General features: G+C 43.6%; 1 protein-coding gene across 4 annotated transcripts in view; it reads left to right on the forward strand.

Moving 5' to 3' along the window:
* Positions 1–18,844, forward strand: part of CPNE4 (copine 4) — a 390,855-nt gene that overhangs the window by 289,414 nt on the left and 82,597 nt on the right. For all 4 annotated transcript variants that reach the window (XM_072971211.1, XM_072971204.1, XM_006205278.4 and 1 more), the window contains one exon: positions 2,279–2,368. In XM_072971211.1, coding sequence (XP_072827312.1) covers positions 2,279–2,368 — 90 coding nt within the window. The remainder of the gene's footprint in view (positions 1–2,278; positions 2,369–18,844) is intronic.

Below are 18,844 nucleotides of genomic sequence, written 5' to 3' on the forward strand. Positions count from 1 at the left end.
GTGAGAAGCGCATTGATAAAGAGAAGTGGGGTAATTTTCACAAGTGGCTTGGAGCTGAGAGAAGATTGTTGTGTTTACCAGTGGTGGGTAAGGGAAGAAGGAACTCCCATCGTGACCTTCCCAGGGTGAGAGTTGGGTACCAGAGTCCCAAGCCCCATGCTGGAAATCCAGTTCCGTTTTCTGGAAGTAACAGGGTTGCAGGTAGTATTTGGGAACTTTTTAGGTCATACTTAAGGAAGATGAGAATCGAACAGTCTTAGATGGGCTAGTCTGTGGATGTCATCTGGTACATAGTTAGCATTTTTAAAGTGTGTTTAGTAAAAGAGTGAATGGAGCTGAGTGTAGCTCATGTGTCTACTCCCTGTAATAGTACCAGGTGATGCTCTGGACCATGATCCCTGGGGAACAGTTTCAGGTGCAACCGGGACGGTTTCCCCAAGTGGCTCCCCATCACCACCACCAAGTAGAACTTGTTCCCACACCAAGATGCCTTTGGTGGAGTGATCTTCCTCCCAAAGAAGTAAATAGTGGTGCTCATTCCTGCTTCTGCTCCATTCGGTGACTGGGGCCTGGAGTGTGCAGGGGGACCGGAGACGGCTGACGTACTGTTAGGTCTCTCACAGGATGCTTCTCACCTCTGCTCCCAACCCCATCCCTCTTCTCCTTATCGACACTGGCACACTCTCCTTTTCCCAAGAATCTCCAGAACGTACCCCTACCCCTTTGCCGAGGGGCTGCCAGAGTCTCACAAGACATGTGACTGTAAAATTTTCCAACGACTCCAACAACATAACACTGATTTTCCCCCCTTTCTTACTCAGCAGATACAAAATAAATACTAGACAATACTGTTCTCTCTGGGGAAGCATGCGTGTGCATACACGCACATGGACACACTCATGCACACATGCACATTCATACACACACACACACATATTTTAATTTCCAAGGAAATTTCTAGTTGAAATTTTTATTTGCTGTTGAGTTTTTACAAAAGTGTTGCAGTGAGGCAGGATTTTTATCTAAAGGTGAGAAATTTAAATTAACCAAAACAATTTAATCTCACTTTTTGCTCACTATCGCTTTGATCATTCAGGGACTCAGAGCAGAAGACAAAGTCACTTGGGAACAGTATTTTTCTACTTTAGTGCATCAAAGGAAATTTAATAATGAGCCTACAGTCTAATCAGTAATTCATAGTTATATCAAAGAATCCAGGAGAAGAGGGAGTTACTTATAAAATAATGTTATTAGGATAGAGAATTAATTTCTTTTTACAATGCTAAGATTTCTGCTAACTGAAAACTTCCTAAGAAGAAAAATCAATATGACAGAATCCCACTCAACTTCATTTGTATGTTCCCCAGAGCACTGGTGCTCAAATTTCCTGCCTCAGAATCACCTAGAGGCCCACCTAGAGAGCTTCTGTCCGTATGTCTGGATGGAACCTAGAAATTTGCATTTTTAATGAGTTCCGGATGTTGCAGCGCCTGCTGGTCTGGGAACCCACCTTTGGAAACCTCTGCCCTAGAGGACACGGTACAGTCCTCGGCCCAGATCGGGTACTCAGTCATTCTAAACCAAATCGAATAATTTCCATCATAGCGATGGAGGCATAGGATTACTCGTGTGGACTCGGGGGCAGGATTTAGCCAAGTTCATGACTGGTAAACCGCTTTTAAAAGGGCTTCACTATGTCTTCGTTTGTGGCACTGAAGGTCTGGAGACCTGCCCTGCATGCCTTCCTAGTGTAGCGCGTGTGAGTGTGCTCCTGGGGTTTTTCTTCTAGAAACTTTCCCTCTGACTTGCAGTCTGATCTAGCCAAGGTCACAGGTTACCAAGGACCACTCAGTGCTTTAGCAGTAGAATTGTCCTGCCTCTGCCCCCAGCCCCCACACCCACCGTGCTGACCTCAACAGGAGGGAATTTGTGCTGCAGGGCTGACCATACTGGGACCTTTCATCAGAGCCCAGAGGTGGCCCATCTCCTGAATCCCAACCCCTTTTGATATAGAAGGGGTCGCGCCCAGCATCCACCACTGGACAATATTACTGTTACTGTTCATGAAACGACAGCCTGGCCAGTGACCATCATGGTTCTGCCTATAATGACCAACCCAGTGGGCACCCTGGGGAGATTTACCGCTTCAGGTGTTCACGAAAGCACCTGTTTCAGACATAAGCACCACAAAGCTTCTCAGGTTTTTATGTTGAAATGTGAAAATGTCAAGCTTTTTCTCCCTCACCACTACTCCACTCTTTTTTGTTGTCGTTCTCAGGTTGTGATGAATAACTTAAGCCCAGCCTGGAAGTCATTCAAAGTATCCGTAAACTCTCTGTGCAGTGGAGACCCTGACCGCCGGCTGAAGGTCAGAAATCTGTCTGTGTCCGAGAAATGCAGTTTTGTGTGTTTAACCCTCCTCTTTCTCCACAAGTGAAGGTTGGCAAACCCAACATTTCCTGCAGCAGGGGCTGTCCCTTCTTCCAGGGACATTGATGCTCCTGAGGTCACACCAGGTAAATCCCCCTTGCTCTCCATTCAGAGGAGAATCCCATGGCTTCTCAAGGAGGAACTGTGGCAGGAAGTTCAGGGTAAAATTGGGAATTACTAAAAACACAAATACTGTTGTATCATTATCTACTGTTGCATGACAGACTACTCCAGAATTTAACGCTTAACATAATAGCCATTTTTATAGCTTATGATTCTGCACGCTGGCAAGTTGAGTTCATCTGGGACGTTCCCCTGTCGGTCTTGCTTGGACTCCCTTGTGCATCTGCGGTCAGCTGTACCTGAGCGGGATGTCTGTACTTCTGGGATTTGGCTGACTGTCACCGGGGATGATCGGGGTGGCTGGGCCCTGAGTCTCTTGTTGCTTGGCCAGCGAGCTTGGACTTACACTCACGGCAACCTTGGGGTGCACGATCTCTGGTCTCAGACCTATCCAATGGTACTTCCTCTGTGTTCTGTTGACCAAAGCACGTCACGTCGCCATCGCAGGTTCAGGGACGAGTAAACAGGTAATAGACCCCACCTCCTGGGGGCCCGTTTTCAGTCCATCACGTACACTTCTTGAGTGTGATGGGAATGTCGAAGTTGGAGGAAAAGATGCATTATGAGAGGCAGGAGGACCAAAGGAAGACAGTGGGCTGATTGCCCGGCTCAGACTCCAAGGGGCCCTCCCTGTGGGCCATGGACTGGCCCTCTCTCCACCTCGGACGTCCAGAAGCTCCGGGGTGTCAGTGTCCCAGGGCTGACTGCACCAATGCAGGTGGGCTAAGGAATTCAGTAGAGGCTAGAGCCGGAAACCAGAAGGCCGACTGGTTCATGTCCAGTGAGAAACACAACTGTTGGCAGACTTGACATTCCTAGGGGCCTCCCCAGGCGTTCTCTCCATGTGGGCAAACCGTAGGGAAGACAGGTGTCAGGAGGCCGTGGGGACACCCTGGCAGCAAAGCCCAGGAGGCCGGGGAACGGGCTGGATAGTGACCTCAGACCTTAGGGCCTGGGCATCTGCGCCACGAAGGGGGACAGGTGCACATGGCAGACGGGACCCCGGAAAGCGTCGGGTGGGCGCCACTAGTGCTCACCTTCATGACTCCGTCTCCTCACTCCTTTGCCCGACAGACCTCCTTCTAACAGGTGTCTCCATCTGCCCATGTCGTCCATTGGTTAGTCCCAGACTCCTCATGTGACTTGCACAGTACAGTTCTGTTTAGAGTCTGTGCTCTCAGGAGACATGTGCCCTTCCGTGTTGTGGGGAGCAGCGCAGGGATGTCCCCCTGCACCTCCCCTTCCCCTGGAGCTGTCTCTCAAGCCAAAACCAGAACCCGGGGCTGTTTGGACTCACATGCAGAGGAGGGGCTGAGACCTGCAGCTCCAGGCATGAGGGCAGTGACTATCCACCCTGCTCCCAGGAAGGTAAATGTACCCTTCTGGGCAGAAATTAAATCGTGTCTCCATTAGGCACAGATCAGCTTGGTCATGGGGAGTTAATACTTGGATAGAAGGAGAGAGCTGTAACTGAATAAATAAGTATGTGGGAGAGGAGTGCCCTGTGGCCTTTTGGGTTCTCTGCTATCTGTAGAGGACAAGTGGGAGTAAAGGAGAGAGAGAAGGAGGGAGGGAGGGAAGAAGGAAGGAGAGAGAGGAGGGAAGGAGGAAGGAAGAAAAGAAGGAAGGGGAGAGGGAGGGAGGGAGGAGGATGGAAGGGAGGGAAACGAAAGAGACAGAGACAGAGAGAAGGGAGAGACAGGCTTTCTCAGCGGTTGCACTATTGCCATTTGGGTTGTGCTGGGGTGTGTCCTGTGCTCTGTAGAATGTGTCGCGGTGTCCCAGGCTACTGAATGCTACTCATACGTCAGCCCCATCAGTCTGACAGCCAGAAGTGTGTTCCCACATTGCTACATGTTCCCTGGAGGGTAAAATCATTAGACCAACACGTCACAGTCACTAGAAGGCTTGTTAAAACACGGATCGCTGGGCCTTACCCTCAGAGTTGCTGATGCAGTAGGTCCCGGGCAGGCCTGAGAATTGGTGTTCTAGCACATTCGAAGAGATGCTGGTGCTCTGGTCCCATCCATGCAGAGAACCCCGGTGTAGACATTTACTCCTTCATCGCACCCTCCGGGGCTCAGCGCCCCCATGCCTGGCCTCCCCTCCACCACCATTTCCCAGCCCAGCACTGGCGCCCACCTGCATTCTGGCTGGCCTTCAGGGCTGGGCACACCTCTCTCTCTGCCTGGGACACCTTCCTCATTCTGCCTTTCTCGGGTCAAGCTGCTTTTCTTTGAGTCTCTGACTTCTCCCCCACTCCCGAAAGCCTTCCCTGTTCTCTGTAGCATCTTCAGGGCACCCTCTCTCCCTACACCCACCTCACTGAGATCCTCCTCTACGTGTTTGAAACATTTCTGCTTACACGTCTCTTTCTTATTCTTTGCTCCTTCTGGCGCGAAGCATGCTTTGTTCCCTGTGTGTCCAGACCCCCAGCACAGTGCTTGGCGCAGACTGGATGCTCAGTGACTGTCTGGAGTGAATGCACAGAGGAGGACAGAGGGACAGAGACTCAGGTGTGCTGGAGCTCACACCCCATCACTCACCTGCGCACCACAGCCCAGCGCAGCTTTTCTGCTAGCCAGGTGGGGTGGACCACTCCCGGTACCGCCCTTCACTTGTACTGATTGTCTTGCCACAAAGGCCACTGGGAAATTCTCGGCCTGCTGTTCCTGTTTGGCTTTCTCTGAAATGAAACGGCACCATATTGGCAGGCAGCATCTCCCCGCTGCCAAAAAAATCAGAAAGTCAAGTTTTACATTAAAAAAATTTTAAAGCCCTCTGTCCGTTTAGATTCTCAGTCTTAGCAATTCTTGAACAATGAGATCTTTGTCCCAAATGAGACTTGATCTCTTTGGTTCTCATTTATTCAGTGTCCATGTGAACACCAAGTTCAAGTAACCAGTTTTATTCTTTAACTTTTATATTTTTTATTGAGGTATAGTTGATTTACAATGCTGTGTTAGTTTCAGGTGTACAGCATATTGATTCAGTTATACATATATATTCTTTCTTTTGGCTTTATTCTTTTTTCATATTCTTCCTTTGTGGGTAAAATAAGAACAACATTTAAATAAGTCTTTTTTCAGAAGTTGATGTTTTAACTTATTTATTATGGAAATTTGTAAACATCCATAAAAGTAGAAAGACTTTATGATAACCCTCCCGCATCCCCACATCTCTCACACAGCTTTAGCCATTATCAACTTGGAGCCATTTTTATTTTATTTTACTTTTAAATCAGTTAAAATTTTTTTTAATGAAGTGTAGTCAGTTTACCATTGACGTTGTATCAAGGTCTGGTGTACAGCATCCTGTTTCAGACATGCACGTACATACATAATTTATTTCGTCTACACCCCCTGCACCCCTTTCTCGCCACCCACCCCACCACCACTGGATCCTTCAGAAGCAAATCCCAGACAGGGCTCACCATCCATCAGGCAAAGCAAGCATAATGTGAGGACCTGAGATACTTTAAGAGCCTACGAGATGTTTTCCTTTCTTTTAAAGTCAGAAGAAAAAATGAACTTGTAAGACTGAAAGAAATATTTTCATTTATTTCTCACATCAGAAAACAATAACATTTTTAGGAGGGGCCCCAGGAGGCAAAAGTGCCTGGAGCTGAAGAAAGTCCCTGTGGGACCCTCCCCCAAACATCATTTCATCCCAAAGTTTGTCAGCCTGGTCTCTGAAGGACAAGGAACCTTTCTGGAACAGAACTACAAGCCTGCCATCACAGTTGAGAATACTGGCTCCACATCCTTAATGCCATCAAGCCTTCTGCCACTATTCATGCATGACTGATTGTCTAATTCATTGAAAGTTTTGTTGTGTTGTTTTTTTCAAATTGATATCTAAACAAGGTCCAAGCATTACATTTGACTGAAATGTCTCAAAGGTCTCTTTTAGTCTATTAGTTCTCTTTCCTTCCTTTTTTTCCCCTTGCAATTTACTTATTGAAGAAACCAAGTGTTGGGGGAGGGTATAGCTCAGGGGTAGAGCATGTGCTTAGCATGTACGAGGTCCTGGGATCAATCCCCCGTACCTCCGTTAAAAAAGAATGAATTTCTTCCACTCTGTTCCCTGTAAACAGCCAGTTGGTTTTGATCAGATTCAGGGGCTATTTCATAGCAAGAATGTTTCACACATGACGATGCTTTTATGGTGTTAACAGTCATTGAGGAACGTGGCCGAGATTCATTATGTCATTAGAATTTCCAAAATGGTAATTTTCGAATTCTATCATTCCTTCTTTATCTATTATTTAGAGTTCTTCTGTAAAGAAAAACTCTCTTCAACAACTATGTGGTTCCCTGAGGTGTGATTTGTACAAGAAAGGCAGGAAAATTCTTTCTTTGTTAAAAAGCTGTTTTCAAAATAACAAGTCACTTCTCTCTAGCATCCTCCATAGGTGACTAACGAGGTCCCTCAGTATTATTAGGAATTCATGGATCTTTCTAATATACTCAGGTGTTTTTGGTCTATTTCGGTTATGATTATTCCTTTGAAATCTTGAATTGTCCCATGTTTAACCAGTTAAAACCCCTTCAGATCGGCTCTTGAGTTCTTTTGACATAAGCTTAACAGTTTCCTTACTTTCTGGCATGAATTTTTAAAATTCATGTGTTTTGAAATGTTGAAATTCTTCTTCCTGTAAGACATCTCTCTCTCTAAGGATGATAAGTCATCCTTTAAAGTCTAGGAAGGCTCGCTCTCAGGAGTGAAAGCTCTGCCCTGTGGAACTGTCAGCTTCCTTTGCTTCATTTGCCTTTCAGTTTTTACAATTTCTTTTTTTCACATTTAATTTTGTTTTATAGTTGTCTAAAATGTTTACCAGATTCTAAAGTCAAAACGACAAAACAAAGTATGTGCAGAAATGTCTGGCTCCATTCCCATCTCTTCCACTTTTACCCTCTCCCCCCATAGATACTTACTTTGTTGAGTGTTTTAATACCTGATGGAACCAAGCCCCTCTCACCTCTGTATTCTGTGTCATTTTAAGGGTTTTCCTGGATATTTTGCTCGTTTGTTCTTTCCATTAAACTGTGTAATCAGCTTGTACCGGAAGAGGGGAAGAAAGCAATGGTATTTTATTGCGATTGCAAAGAAGATCTCTGTCAATTCTGAGTCTTCCCACCCAGAACGCGGCCTGTCTTTCAGCTCACTCATGTCTTCCTTTGTGTTTTGCAGGAGTGCGTAATGTTTCCTCTTAGAGGTTTGGAATGTTTATTTTTAAGTTTATGCCTAGTGTCTTTGTTTCTTTCTTTCACTTCCATTGTATCCTCTAACTGCCTGTTGTTTGTATACATAAAAGCTGTTGAGAAAAAAAAATCTGTTGGTTTGTTTTCTTAAATTACTATTTTATTGTTTTATTTTTGTTTATAGTAATTTTCTGTTAATTTTTGCAATTTTTATAATATATATCATTTGGAAATAGAGATAGGTTTGCCCCTCGTTACTTAACAATGGCTCTAGTTTTCCTGTCTTTAATTGTGTGGACCAGTACCCTCCCGCCCCGGCACAGTGTGAAACGTTATCAGTTATGATGTGTCAGTTTCTGGTGTACATCACAATGTCCCAGTTATGCATATACATACATATATTTATTTTCATATTCTTTTTCATTAAAGGTTATTGCAAGATACTGAACATAGTTCCCTGTGCTGTAAAGAAGAAATATGTTTTTTCTCTACTTTTATATATAGTGGTTAACATTTGCAGATCTCAAACTCCCAAATTTATCCCTTCCCACCCCTTTCCCTGGTAACCGTAAGATTGTTTACTATGCCTGTGAGACTGTTTCTGTTTTGTAGATGAGTTCATCGTGTCCTCTTTTTTATTTCTTTTTTTTCTTAAATTCCACATATAAGTGATATCATATGGTATTTTTCTTTCTCTTTCTGGCTTATTTTACTTACAGTGATGATCTCCAGGTCCATCCATGTTGCTGCAGATGGCATTATTTTATTTGTTTTAATGGCTGAGTAGTATTCCACTATATAAATATACCACAACTTCTTTATCCAGTCATCTGTCAATGGACATTGAGGTTGTTTCCATGTCTTGGCTGTTGTGAATAGCGCTATGAATACATTGGGGTGCATGTATCTTTTCGAGTTAGAATTTTGTCTGGATATATGCCCAGGAGTGGATTGCTGGATCATATGGTAAGTCTATTTTTAGTTTTTTGAGGAATCTCTATACTATTTTACACAGTGGCTGCATCGAGCTACGTTCCCACCAGCAGTGTAGGAGAGTTCCCTTTTCCACACCCTCTTCAGCATTTATTGTTTGTGGACTTTTTAATGATGGCCATTCTGAGATTAATATTTTTGAAGTCATTGGAAAGTGTCAGAGGCTTAGAGGTTTCTCAGCCCCACATCTATGGAGCCTTAAATGCTTGTGGTAGGACTCAGAGAGGATTTTTTCTCGGGAGCTCATGGGATAGCCCTACACTACTTATTGAAGAGATTTAGGGTTATGTTTAATATTAGCTATTTAATGAAATATATATATTTAATGTTTAATATTAGCTATTTAATGAAATTATCCATGATTTCTGTGGCATACTAGAGTCCTTATCAAAATCATAATTTCATTTCCTTCTAACTGAACTGTGAGGTATGTTGCTTTGTCTCCAGCTTACAGATGAAGAAATTGAGGCTCAAAACCCCATGCAGTCAGTTGTCAAATTTTGTGCTTTTTATTGTGTTCTGCTGCCTTTATTTTGTTGTATTTCCTAGAAAATAAATCATACTTATAAATCATATCCCTTTACTCTTACCCAGTCGGAAGGTTCATTTATCATCATTCAAACATTTAACAGAAAGGCTTCTCTATATGTAACATATTTCATAAAGTCAGAGAAATTATCAACTGTTTACTGTACCACTAAATGCAAAAAAATGCTTCCAGTGAAACAATAACCTAGTGCTTTCTTAAGGACTTGTGGTTTTTAAGAAAATGTTTTTTAAAAAAATTTTTGTTTAAGTATAGTCAGTCTGCAGTGTTGTCAATTTCTAGAGTACAGCATGGTGATTCAGTTACAAATATATATATATGTATATGTGTGTGTGTGTGTATATATATATATATATATATATATATATATATATTCCTTTTTGTATTCTTTTTCATTATAGGTTACTATAAGATATTGAATATAGTTTCCTGGGCTGTACAGTAAGGCCTTATTGCTTATCTATTTTATATATAGTACTTAGTATCTGTAAATCCGGAACTCTCAGTTTATCCCTTCCCACTCCCTTTCCCTGCTGGTAACCACAAGTTTGTTTTCTATGTCTGTGAGTCTCTTTCTGTTTTGTAAATAAATTCATTTGTACTATTTTTCAGATTCCACAGAGAAGTGATATCTTAATGTTTGTCTCTGGCTTACTTCACTTAGTATGACGATCTCCAGGTCCATCCATGTTGCTGCAAATGGCAGTATTCCATTATTTTTTATGGCTGAGTAGAATTCCATTATATAAATACACCACAACTTGTTTATCCCGTCATCTGTCGATGGACATTTAGGTTGCTTCCATGTGTTGGCTATTGTATACAGTATTGCTGTGAACATTGGGGTGCATGTATCTTTTCAAATTAGAGTTCCCCGCAGATACATGCCCAGGAGTGGGATTGAGGGATCATAGGGTAAGTCTATTTTTAGTTTTTTAAGGAACCTCCATAAGAAAATAAATATGTGCCTCTTTGATTCTCTGAAATATGAGATTCATCATTTCCTTTGATTTGACGCACATATTATTACTACCTAGGACATGTTTGTTAGGCAGCAGTGCTGGTATTCAGAATAGATTCTTCCAGATGGGGGTCTTAGAGAGGCAGAGAGGAAGAAGGACCACCAGCAAGTGTTAAGACCGCGTGTGCCTAGTCCTGCGGGAAGTGCGGTGCCGGAAAAATCCAGACACTGTGTGAGCTCCATGAGGCTGCTTCCTGTCTCCTTCTCTGCCACTCAGACCACACAGGTAACTCTGAGACTTTTCCTGAGCAGGCCTCCTCTGAGTGTGTCTGACAGAAGCCAGCTGCCTTGAGAGGGATCCAGGGGGTTGAGGACCAGTGGTTTCTGTATCAGCCTGTCCCCCACCCCCGCACCAGGACTCATTCTGGAGAGAGGCCCTGGTTATGAACTGGGGTCGCAATGGGGTGGGGACAGTGGGTCAGAACCAGGCAGAAGGAAGCAGCAGGTCCCCAAAGTCAGAGTGGAGGCGATGAGACTCAGGAGGCCATGAGGGCGAGAGGAGACTCAGAGACAGACGCCCCTCCGCCCCTTCTAAAAGCAGCCAGGCCTGAGTAATTTAAAACAGCTCTCTCCGGCACCCCAAAGCTGGATTCCTGGCCAGTCAGAAAAGCACTCCATTGAACCTGAATCCCGGTGGCCTTGGAATCGTCATTCGGGCGGTTTTCCTAAGCAAACTGGTGCAAGACCATCTGCAAGCGTGCGTGGAGAAACGCCGTCTTCCTGCCGAGGCTCCGAACCTAGCTGACTTCCTGGTGCCTCTTAGGTAGTTCAGTGTGTTTCTGCCGTTTCACTGCAAAGCTGCGTGTGAATGTGCCTACATTCTGCTCTTCCTTCTGCCTGAACTCCTTGCGCTTGTCTGTGGCTTCTACCCGGCTATTCCTGTCCATCCTTCTCAGTGTGATCAGACCATCTTGAATTGAAACTGTATTTTCTCCACAAATTTGCTGTCTTTGTTTTTGGACTCTCTGAGCCAGATTAACACACCACTACCAAATGGATTTGACTCCTGGAGTGTGTTCTTGGAGTTTGCCTGAGAACTTCCTCCTTTATCCCCAACCCCACGTGACTCCTAACTGCTGGGCCTCTAAGTGCCCCTTATTTTGCCTCTGATCCTTTGGACTTAGTTGTCATACTTGTTTTCTTTCTGTTTCACCCTGATTTCCTCTAACAAACCTTCTGGCTGTTGGTGCCTGGAGAAGAAGAAACCCCACCCCAGTTCCAACCTCCAGATCTCAGTCCTTGGCAGTGGTCCTAATTCAGCCCCGGAGTCTCCCAATCTCACAGAAGGGGCTTCAGTCGTTAGATAGCCCGTGGGTTACACCAGCATTTGCTGACTCTTGGACAAAACCCAGGGAGTTGGAACTGATGGGTTCATCACTCTGTCCGGCGTTGTTGGAAACACCTGTAGTGAAGAACTTGACATTCTCCGGCAGCTGGAAGCAAGTTCACGTCCCTCTCTACCTATCTTATAATTGGAAGGCGAAAATTTGGGGTTATAGATGGTCCTGAGATCTGTTAGAATGTAAGTGCTTTCTTTTTTTTCCTGGGCAGAGGTCATTAGGTTTATTTATTTTTTTTAACACCTTTATTGTGGCATGGTTCCTGTACAGTAAACTATACATATTTCAGATGTACAATTTGATGAATTTTGATAGATGTGTACACCCATGAAACCACCACCACAATCAAGACAGCTAACACGTCCATCGCTCCCCAAGAGGTGCAGATTTCAAATTCCCAATTTATCCCTTCCCACCCCATTTAACCCCAGCCATAAGTTTGTTCTATATGTCTGTGAGTCTGTTTCTGTTTTGTAGTTAAGTTCGTTTGTGTCCTTTTTTAAGATTCCACGTGTAAGCGATATCATGTGGCATTTTTCGTTCTCTTTCTGACTTGCTTCACTTAGAATGATGATCTCCAGGTCCATCCATGTTGCAGCAAATGATATTATTTCATTCTGAGTAGTATTCCATTGTATAAATAGACCGCAACTTCTTTATCCAGTCATCTGTTGATGGACACTTAGGTTGCTTCCATGTCTTGGCTATTGTAAATAGTGCTGCTGTGAACACTGGGGTGTATGTGTCTTTTTAAATTATATTTTTCCCTGGATATATGCCCAGAAGTGGGATTGCTGGATCATATGGTAAATGGAGGTACTGGAGTTGAACCCAGGACCTCATGCATGCTAAACATGCGCTCTGTCACTGTGCTGCTGTACCCTTCCCTCTGTAAGTGCTTTCTTGGTGGCCTCCTGGATTCAAGGGCTGCTGGTTTCGTCTGTCGATATTTCATCAGCCTAGATGTCCTGCAGTTACCAGAGGACTCAGACTCACCAAAGTGTCTCTATACTGGACAAACCCAGACACAAGCATTCTGTCCCAGCCCAGTGGCTGCCTCTGCTGAGACCTGTGGTGAGTCCTGCAGTGTGGAACAGCAGCAGCTTAACTAGTGTTAAATTGTGCAGGAATCCAGGAGGCTATTCAATAGAGAAAAACTACATCTGCTCTTAACTTTTGTAATATTTCTCTTCTCATGAACATGATCCCTTTTTCTATAGATGAGGAATTCAAAGCTCTTTGCTTAAGGAAATTGCTTAGGATAATACAGCTAAGAGTGCAGCCTTTGTTTAAACCCAGCTCTCTCACGTCTGTAGTTCTTGTTCTCAACTGTTAAAAGACAGCTCACATTTACTGAGCATTGATGGATGCTGTGCTGGACACGGCATAAATTATCTCACTGAGCCCTGGAATTACCCTTGGTTCAACAGTGATGCAGTGACAAAGAGCCCCCAGGCAACAGAACAGTGTCTTTCTCACTCATGTTGGAGCTAAAACGTTCTCATCCATGTCTGCCTCTCCTCCGTGCTGTGATTCAGAACCCAGGTTGCTTCTGTCTTGTGGCCCCTCCATCCCTTAGGGGCTCACTGTCATTTACATCCAGCAGGAAGAAGAGTGAAAAATGTAGGGAGGGCTTTCTCTGGAAGCTTTAGCTGAAAACAGCACTTGCAATGATGGCTGTATTCTAGAGACTAGAACTCAGTCATATGCCTAGTGCTGAACTGCAGGAGAGGCTGAGAGATGTGGTCAAGCTGCATTTTCAGTGAGTTTTGGTGACCAGAGAGCTGGCTCTTTCACAAGGAGACACCTTTAGTAGCCCCATTTTGCAGATGAGAAAACTGAGGCTCAGATAGGGGAAATCATGTGACTCAATCGACAGACCTTGCAAGTGACATAGCCAGGAATCCACTCTGTCTGACTCTGTCCAATAAAACTCCCCATGATGGTAGGAATGTTCTTTATCTGTGATATTCGAGAGAGTAACCATTGCCCGTGTGGCTGGAGTAGTCCTCCCCCTACCCCCCACCGTCTTTCTCTTCAAGAAGCTTTCCTGCTTTCACTTGTACCCTGCTGGGAACCCATTCCTTTTTCTCCAGGTAACATCATCCAAGGAGAAAATTTCTCCCCATTGTATGTCAAGCCTTCACTGCTAACAGGAGCCCTCCTCTGCCCAGTCTCTAATGACTCCAGAGGGGGAGGAATGGGTGTCCTGAAAATGAGGTCAAAAGTAGGTATTTCAATACCAGGATAATTTTTTCATCAGAGAGAATCAAATCTGATTTCCTCAGGATCTCAGAACAGAGCACACCTTGCCAGAGCAAGCGCTATGTTTCTTCCCCCCAGGAAATCATACAATCTGGTCTTACATAAAAAAAGAACCTCGCAAGTCAGTGCTTAGTGGGGATACGGTTTGAGTGGGCAGATGGAAAGGTTCTGGAGATGGATGGTGGTGAGGGGTGCCCAACGGTGTAGATGCAGTTAATGTCACAGAGCTGTGCCCTGAAAATGGTTACACAGGTAGACTTCAGGTTGTTAATCTTTTGCCACAATTTAAAAAAAAAAAAGAGTGTGTAAAAAAAGAATCTTCTTCCTGTGAACATGACTTGGCACACCCCCGTGTGACACAGCTGCCCAGCATCCCTGGACTGAGGAGGTGAGTCCTGCCCTCACCTGGCCGGCCATACCTGGAGTGACTCATGTCCTCACAGGAGCCCGGGATGGGGGATAGCAGCTCTTCAGGGCTTCTGGGACCCCAGGACCCCCCCTTCAGAAATCCTTCTGGCGGACAGGAAGGCTATCCTCACACCATAATGAGTTGAAAATGTAGAGGAGGTGACACCATCTGGCCTATTTTGGGGGAAAATTGTCCATGCTCACTCTGTCTGACTGCTCAGAAAAGGTTTGAGGAAATCACCTTTGGAAAACACTTTCAAGTCCTGGACTAACAGCACTGAATAAACACGCGTCAGTGGCCTGGTGGGGTCTCTGATGTCGGGGGAAGAGGGAGCCCTGCTGTCGTCCGCGGTAGACGTTTTCCCTCTAGAGAGAACATTCATTTCAGTAAAGTGCAGTGTATTGAATGTGATGCGAAGCAGTTTCCTCTTACTTATTTAACCCGTCTGTGTCCACCTCTGCGCTGAAAATTCAGATGGTTAAGCAGCTCCTGGGAAGATGGCTGGGGAGATGGAGACACAGTTGCTGAAGGATGAGGGGGAGGAACAGTCTAAGGGGAGTCCTCGGACTCCCTGATGCAGCTTTAGAGCATAATTCACCCTGATGGGGGTCCCTGCTCTGGCCAAATGACAGTGATGCCGTGTGCCAGCGACCAAGACCCCCACATGCTGCCTGCTTGTGTTTGCTGGTTTGTTTGTCTTTCTGTAGGCGAGCCACTTCTCATTCTTCATTGCTCCGCTCTGTAAACGCTGAAGCTGTAAAAGTTGCCTCAAGGTCTCACTTTTTATTTTTGCACTTTTGGAAATGTTTTCGAATGCAGCCTTGTCAATAGGAAGGTTTTCACAAACTGGGTCAACCTTGTGAGAGGCCTTTGTATTGAGTCCATTTCTGCGGGGCATTCAGCTACTCTCCCACATCTTAAACGTTAAAAAGGAATGCATTTTTTTTTTTAACTATTGCAATCTGCAGCCATCCTGGGCATTTCTGTGGAAAGTGTTTTCAGTAGAATTAGCAAAGAAACCATCAAGATGAAGGATAGCTATTACAGAGAGCCCTTGAGGCCACGAGACATGACCCTCTATTAGGTGCTTGGCAGGGCCGTCCCCGGGCCTCCTTCCCAGGAGCTGGAGGAGGTGTCAGCTCTCTTCATGGTGATGATGCTCTTGACATCCCAGCTTGGACTTCCAGGACAGGACCAAAAGTTTTGTCCCTGGGGAGCACAGGAAACCACCGTCAGGGGAGAACATGTTGACTGATCATCAGAAATAAAGTATTTGTCCCCTGGGAACATGTCAGTTACCTCCCTTCTTTTTTTTTTTTTTTCCCATTGATGTATAGTCAGTTTACAATGTTGTGTCCATTTTTGGTGTACAGCATCATGTTTCAGACATACCTGCGCATGCATATATTCCTTTGCATAGTCTTTTTCATTATAGGTTACTGCAAGATATTGACTATAGTTCCCTGTGCTATATAGTAGGACCTTGTTGTTTATTTTACATATAGTAGTTAGTATCTGCAAAACTCGAATTCCCAATTTATCCCTTCCCACCCCCTTTTCTCCCTGGTAACCATAAGATTCTTTACTATGTCTGTGAATCTGTTTCTGTTTTGTAGATAAGTTCATTACTGTCTTCTTTTTTCTTTTTTTAGATTGCATGTATGAGTGATATGGTATTTTTCATTCTCTGCCTGGCTTACTTCACTTAGAATGATGATCTCTAGGTCCATCCATGTTAATGCAAATGGCATTTTTTAATGGCTGAGTAGTATTCCATTGTATAAATATACCACAGGTTCTTTATCAATGATCTGTTGATAGACATTTAGGTCGCTTCTATGTCTTAGGTATTGTAAATTGTGCTACTGTGAACATTGGGGTGCATGTATCTCTTCAAATTAGAGTTCTTTCCAGATATATGCCCAGGAGTGGATTGCTGGATCATATGTTAAGTCTATTTTTAGTTTTTGGAGGAATCTCCATACTGTTTTCCATAATGCCTGCACCGAACTGCATTCCCACCAGCAGTGTAGGAGGGGTCCCCTTTCTCCAAAGCCTCTCCAGCATTTATCATTTGTGGATTTTTGAATGATGGCCATTTGGACTGGTGTGAGGTGATACCTCATTGCAGTTTTGATTTATATTTCTCTAATAATTAGTGATATTGAGCATTTTTTTCATGTGCCTGTTGGCCATTTGTAGGTCTTCATTGGAGAATTGCTTGTTTAGGTCTTCTGTCCATTTTTTGATTTGGTTGTTTGGTTTTTGGTTACTCAGTTGTATGAGCTGTTACATGTTCTGGAAATTAAGCCCTTCTCAGTCGCATCATTTGAAAATATTTTCTCCCATTTCATAGGTTGTCTTTTTGTTTTACTTATGATTTCCTTTGCTGTGCAAAAGTGTGTAAGTTTAATTAGGTCCCATTTCTTTATTTTTGCTCTTATTTCTATTACCTGGGTAGACTACCCTAAGAGAACATGGCTAAGATTTATGTCAAAACTGCTTTGCCTGTGTTTTCTTCTAGGAAATTTATTTTTTCTTGTCTTATATTTAAGTCTTTAAGCCATTTTGAGTTTATTTTTGTGTGTGGTGTGAGAGAGTGTTCTAGCTTCGTTGATTTACATGCAGCTGTCCAGTTTTCCCCATACCACTTACTCCATTGTATGTTCTTGCCTCCTTTGTTGAAGATTAATTGACCATAGGTCTGTGGGTTTATTTCTGGGCTCTCTATTCTGTTCCATTGATCCATGTCTTTTTATACCAGTACCATGCTGTTCTGATTACTGTAGCTCTGTAGTATTGCCTGAAGTCTAGGAGGGTTATTCCTCCAGCTTTGTTATCTTTCTTCAGTACTGCTTTGGCAATTCTGGGTCTTTTTTGATTCCATAAAATTTTAGGATTATTTGTTCTGGTTCTGTGAAAAATGTCCTGGGTAATTTGATAGGGATCACATTAAATCTGTAGAATGCTTGGGGGTAATATGGCCATTTTAACAATATTAATTCTTCCCATCCAAGAACATGGGATATCTTTTCATTTTTTAAGTCATCTTCAATTTCCTTAGTGAATGTTTTGTGTTCTCCGCCTGTAAGTCTTTCACCTTCTTGGTCAGATTTATTCCTAAGTATTTTTTTTGGATGCAATTTTAAAAGTGATGGTTTCTTTAATTCCTTTTCTGATATTTCATTGTTAGTGTAGTGTAAGTCACCTTCCTTCTTGTAACCTTAAACTCATCACAGAGGAGTGCAGGTGCTTTAGAGCCATCCTAATAAGGAGAAGAAAGCTAGAACCACCATCCTCCCAAGCAGTTAGAGAGAAACAAGCTAAGACGCCTCTTCGTGCTGCCTCCAGCCTGGGGCCCCACCCCCCGCTGTGGTCTCAGGCTTCCTTGTTGAGATAACTGCTTGGACTTTTGTGTCCTGGAGGAACTGACTCATGCAAGAGGCAGAGGCGTAAGTCAGGAGGCCAATGTATTAATTTATAAAAATTTTAATAAATAAATTTCACAAAAACTGTAATCCTCATGCTCCATACAAGATCCTTATCCCCTGCTGTCTAAGCCATCCCGAAGCAGAATTAGCGATCAGAACACTGCTTGCAGAGCCTGGGAAGATCAATCAGGACTCGAGAGGTTCGACTGTGGTCAGCAGTTTGACAGACACCCTTTGGAGAGTCTGATTAAGCTAATAGGATGTTTGCCTTCAAAATGCAGACCATTTCCAGGGCTTCGTGAGCTCATTAAAGTGGATCTCTGTACTCGAGCCCTAAGCCGATCCACGGTCTTGTCAGAGTCTAATTTTCAAAAACTGAAAAGTATGACTCCTCCAACTATCAGATAAACGTGTGTCAAAGATTTTAATCAACACGTTCATCAATGAGGAATCCAGTAAGATGATAAAAGTATCTTCCAGGAGTATTTTGTGCAGTAGGGTTTATGTGGTCTTTTTCTTTAAACAGGACTAAGTGCTCTCAGTACAAAATTGCTCAGTGTCCTTCACGGCAATAAGTCACAAACTTCAGGGCTGTCTCTGCTACTAGATAGAGGCCATTGCGTCTTCCATAAGTTTAAAAGAAGTAAATTCACAGAGTCTGATCTCTGAATTAAGAAACAATAAATAGCAACATCAGGAGACAAAAACTACTGCTTTTTCCTCCCTTGGATCAGCCCTCCTCCCATTCTTGGAGGTGCACTTTTCCTTTTCTAACTAAATCCTTTAAAATCTTTTGCTACACAATGCAAAAAACAAAATAAAATAAAATAAATAGCAAAATCATGCAATGCTGCGTTCTTGTAGGGAAATCCATCATCCTTGGGCCTGTTAAAGTTTTACATGCCTTTGAAAAGACTTACAGTCACACTCTTGGCATATATCCAGGTTATGGAAAATTTTTCTTAGTATCCATGCCAATTTTCTACATTCTTCTTTTTTTTTTAAATTTTTTAACATTTTTTATTGATTTATAATCATTTTACAATGTTGTGTCAAATTCCAGTGCTCAGCACAATTTTTC

The sequence above is a fragment of the Vicugna pacos genome, chromosome 1, assembly GCF_048564905.1.
Source record: "Vicugna pacos chromosome 1, VicPac4, whole genome shotgun sequence".
Taxonomy (NCBI): domain Eukaryota; kingdom Metazoa; phylum Chordata; class Mammalia; order Artiodactyla; family Camelidae; genus Vicugna; species Vicugna pacos.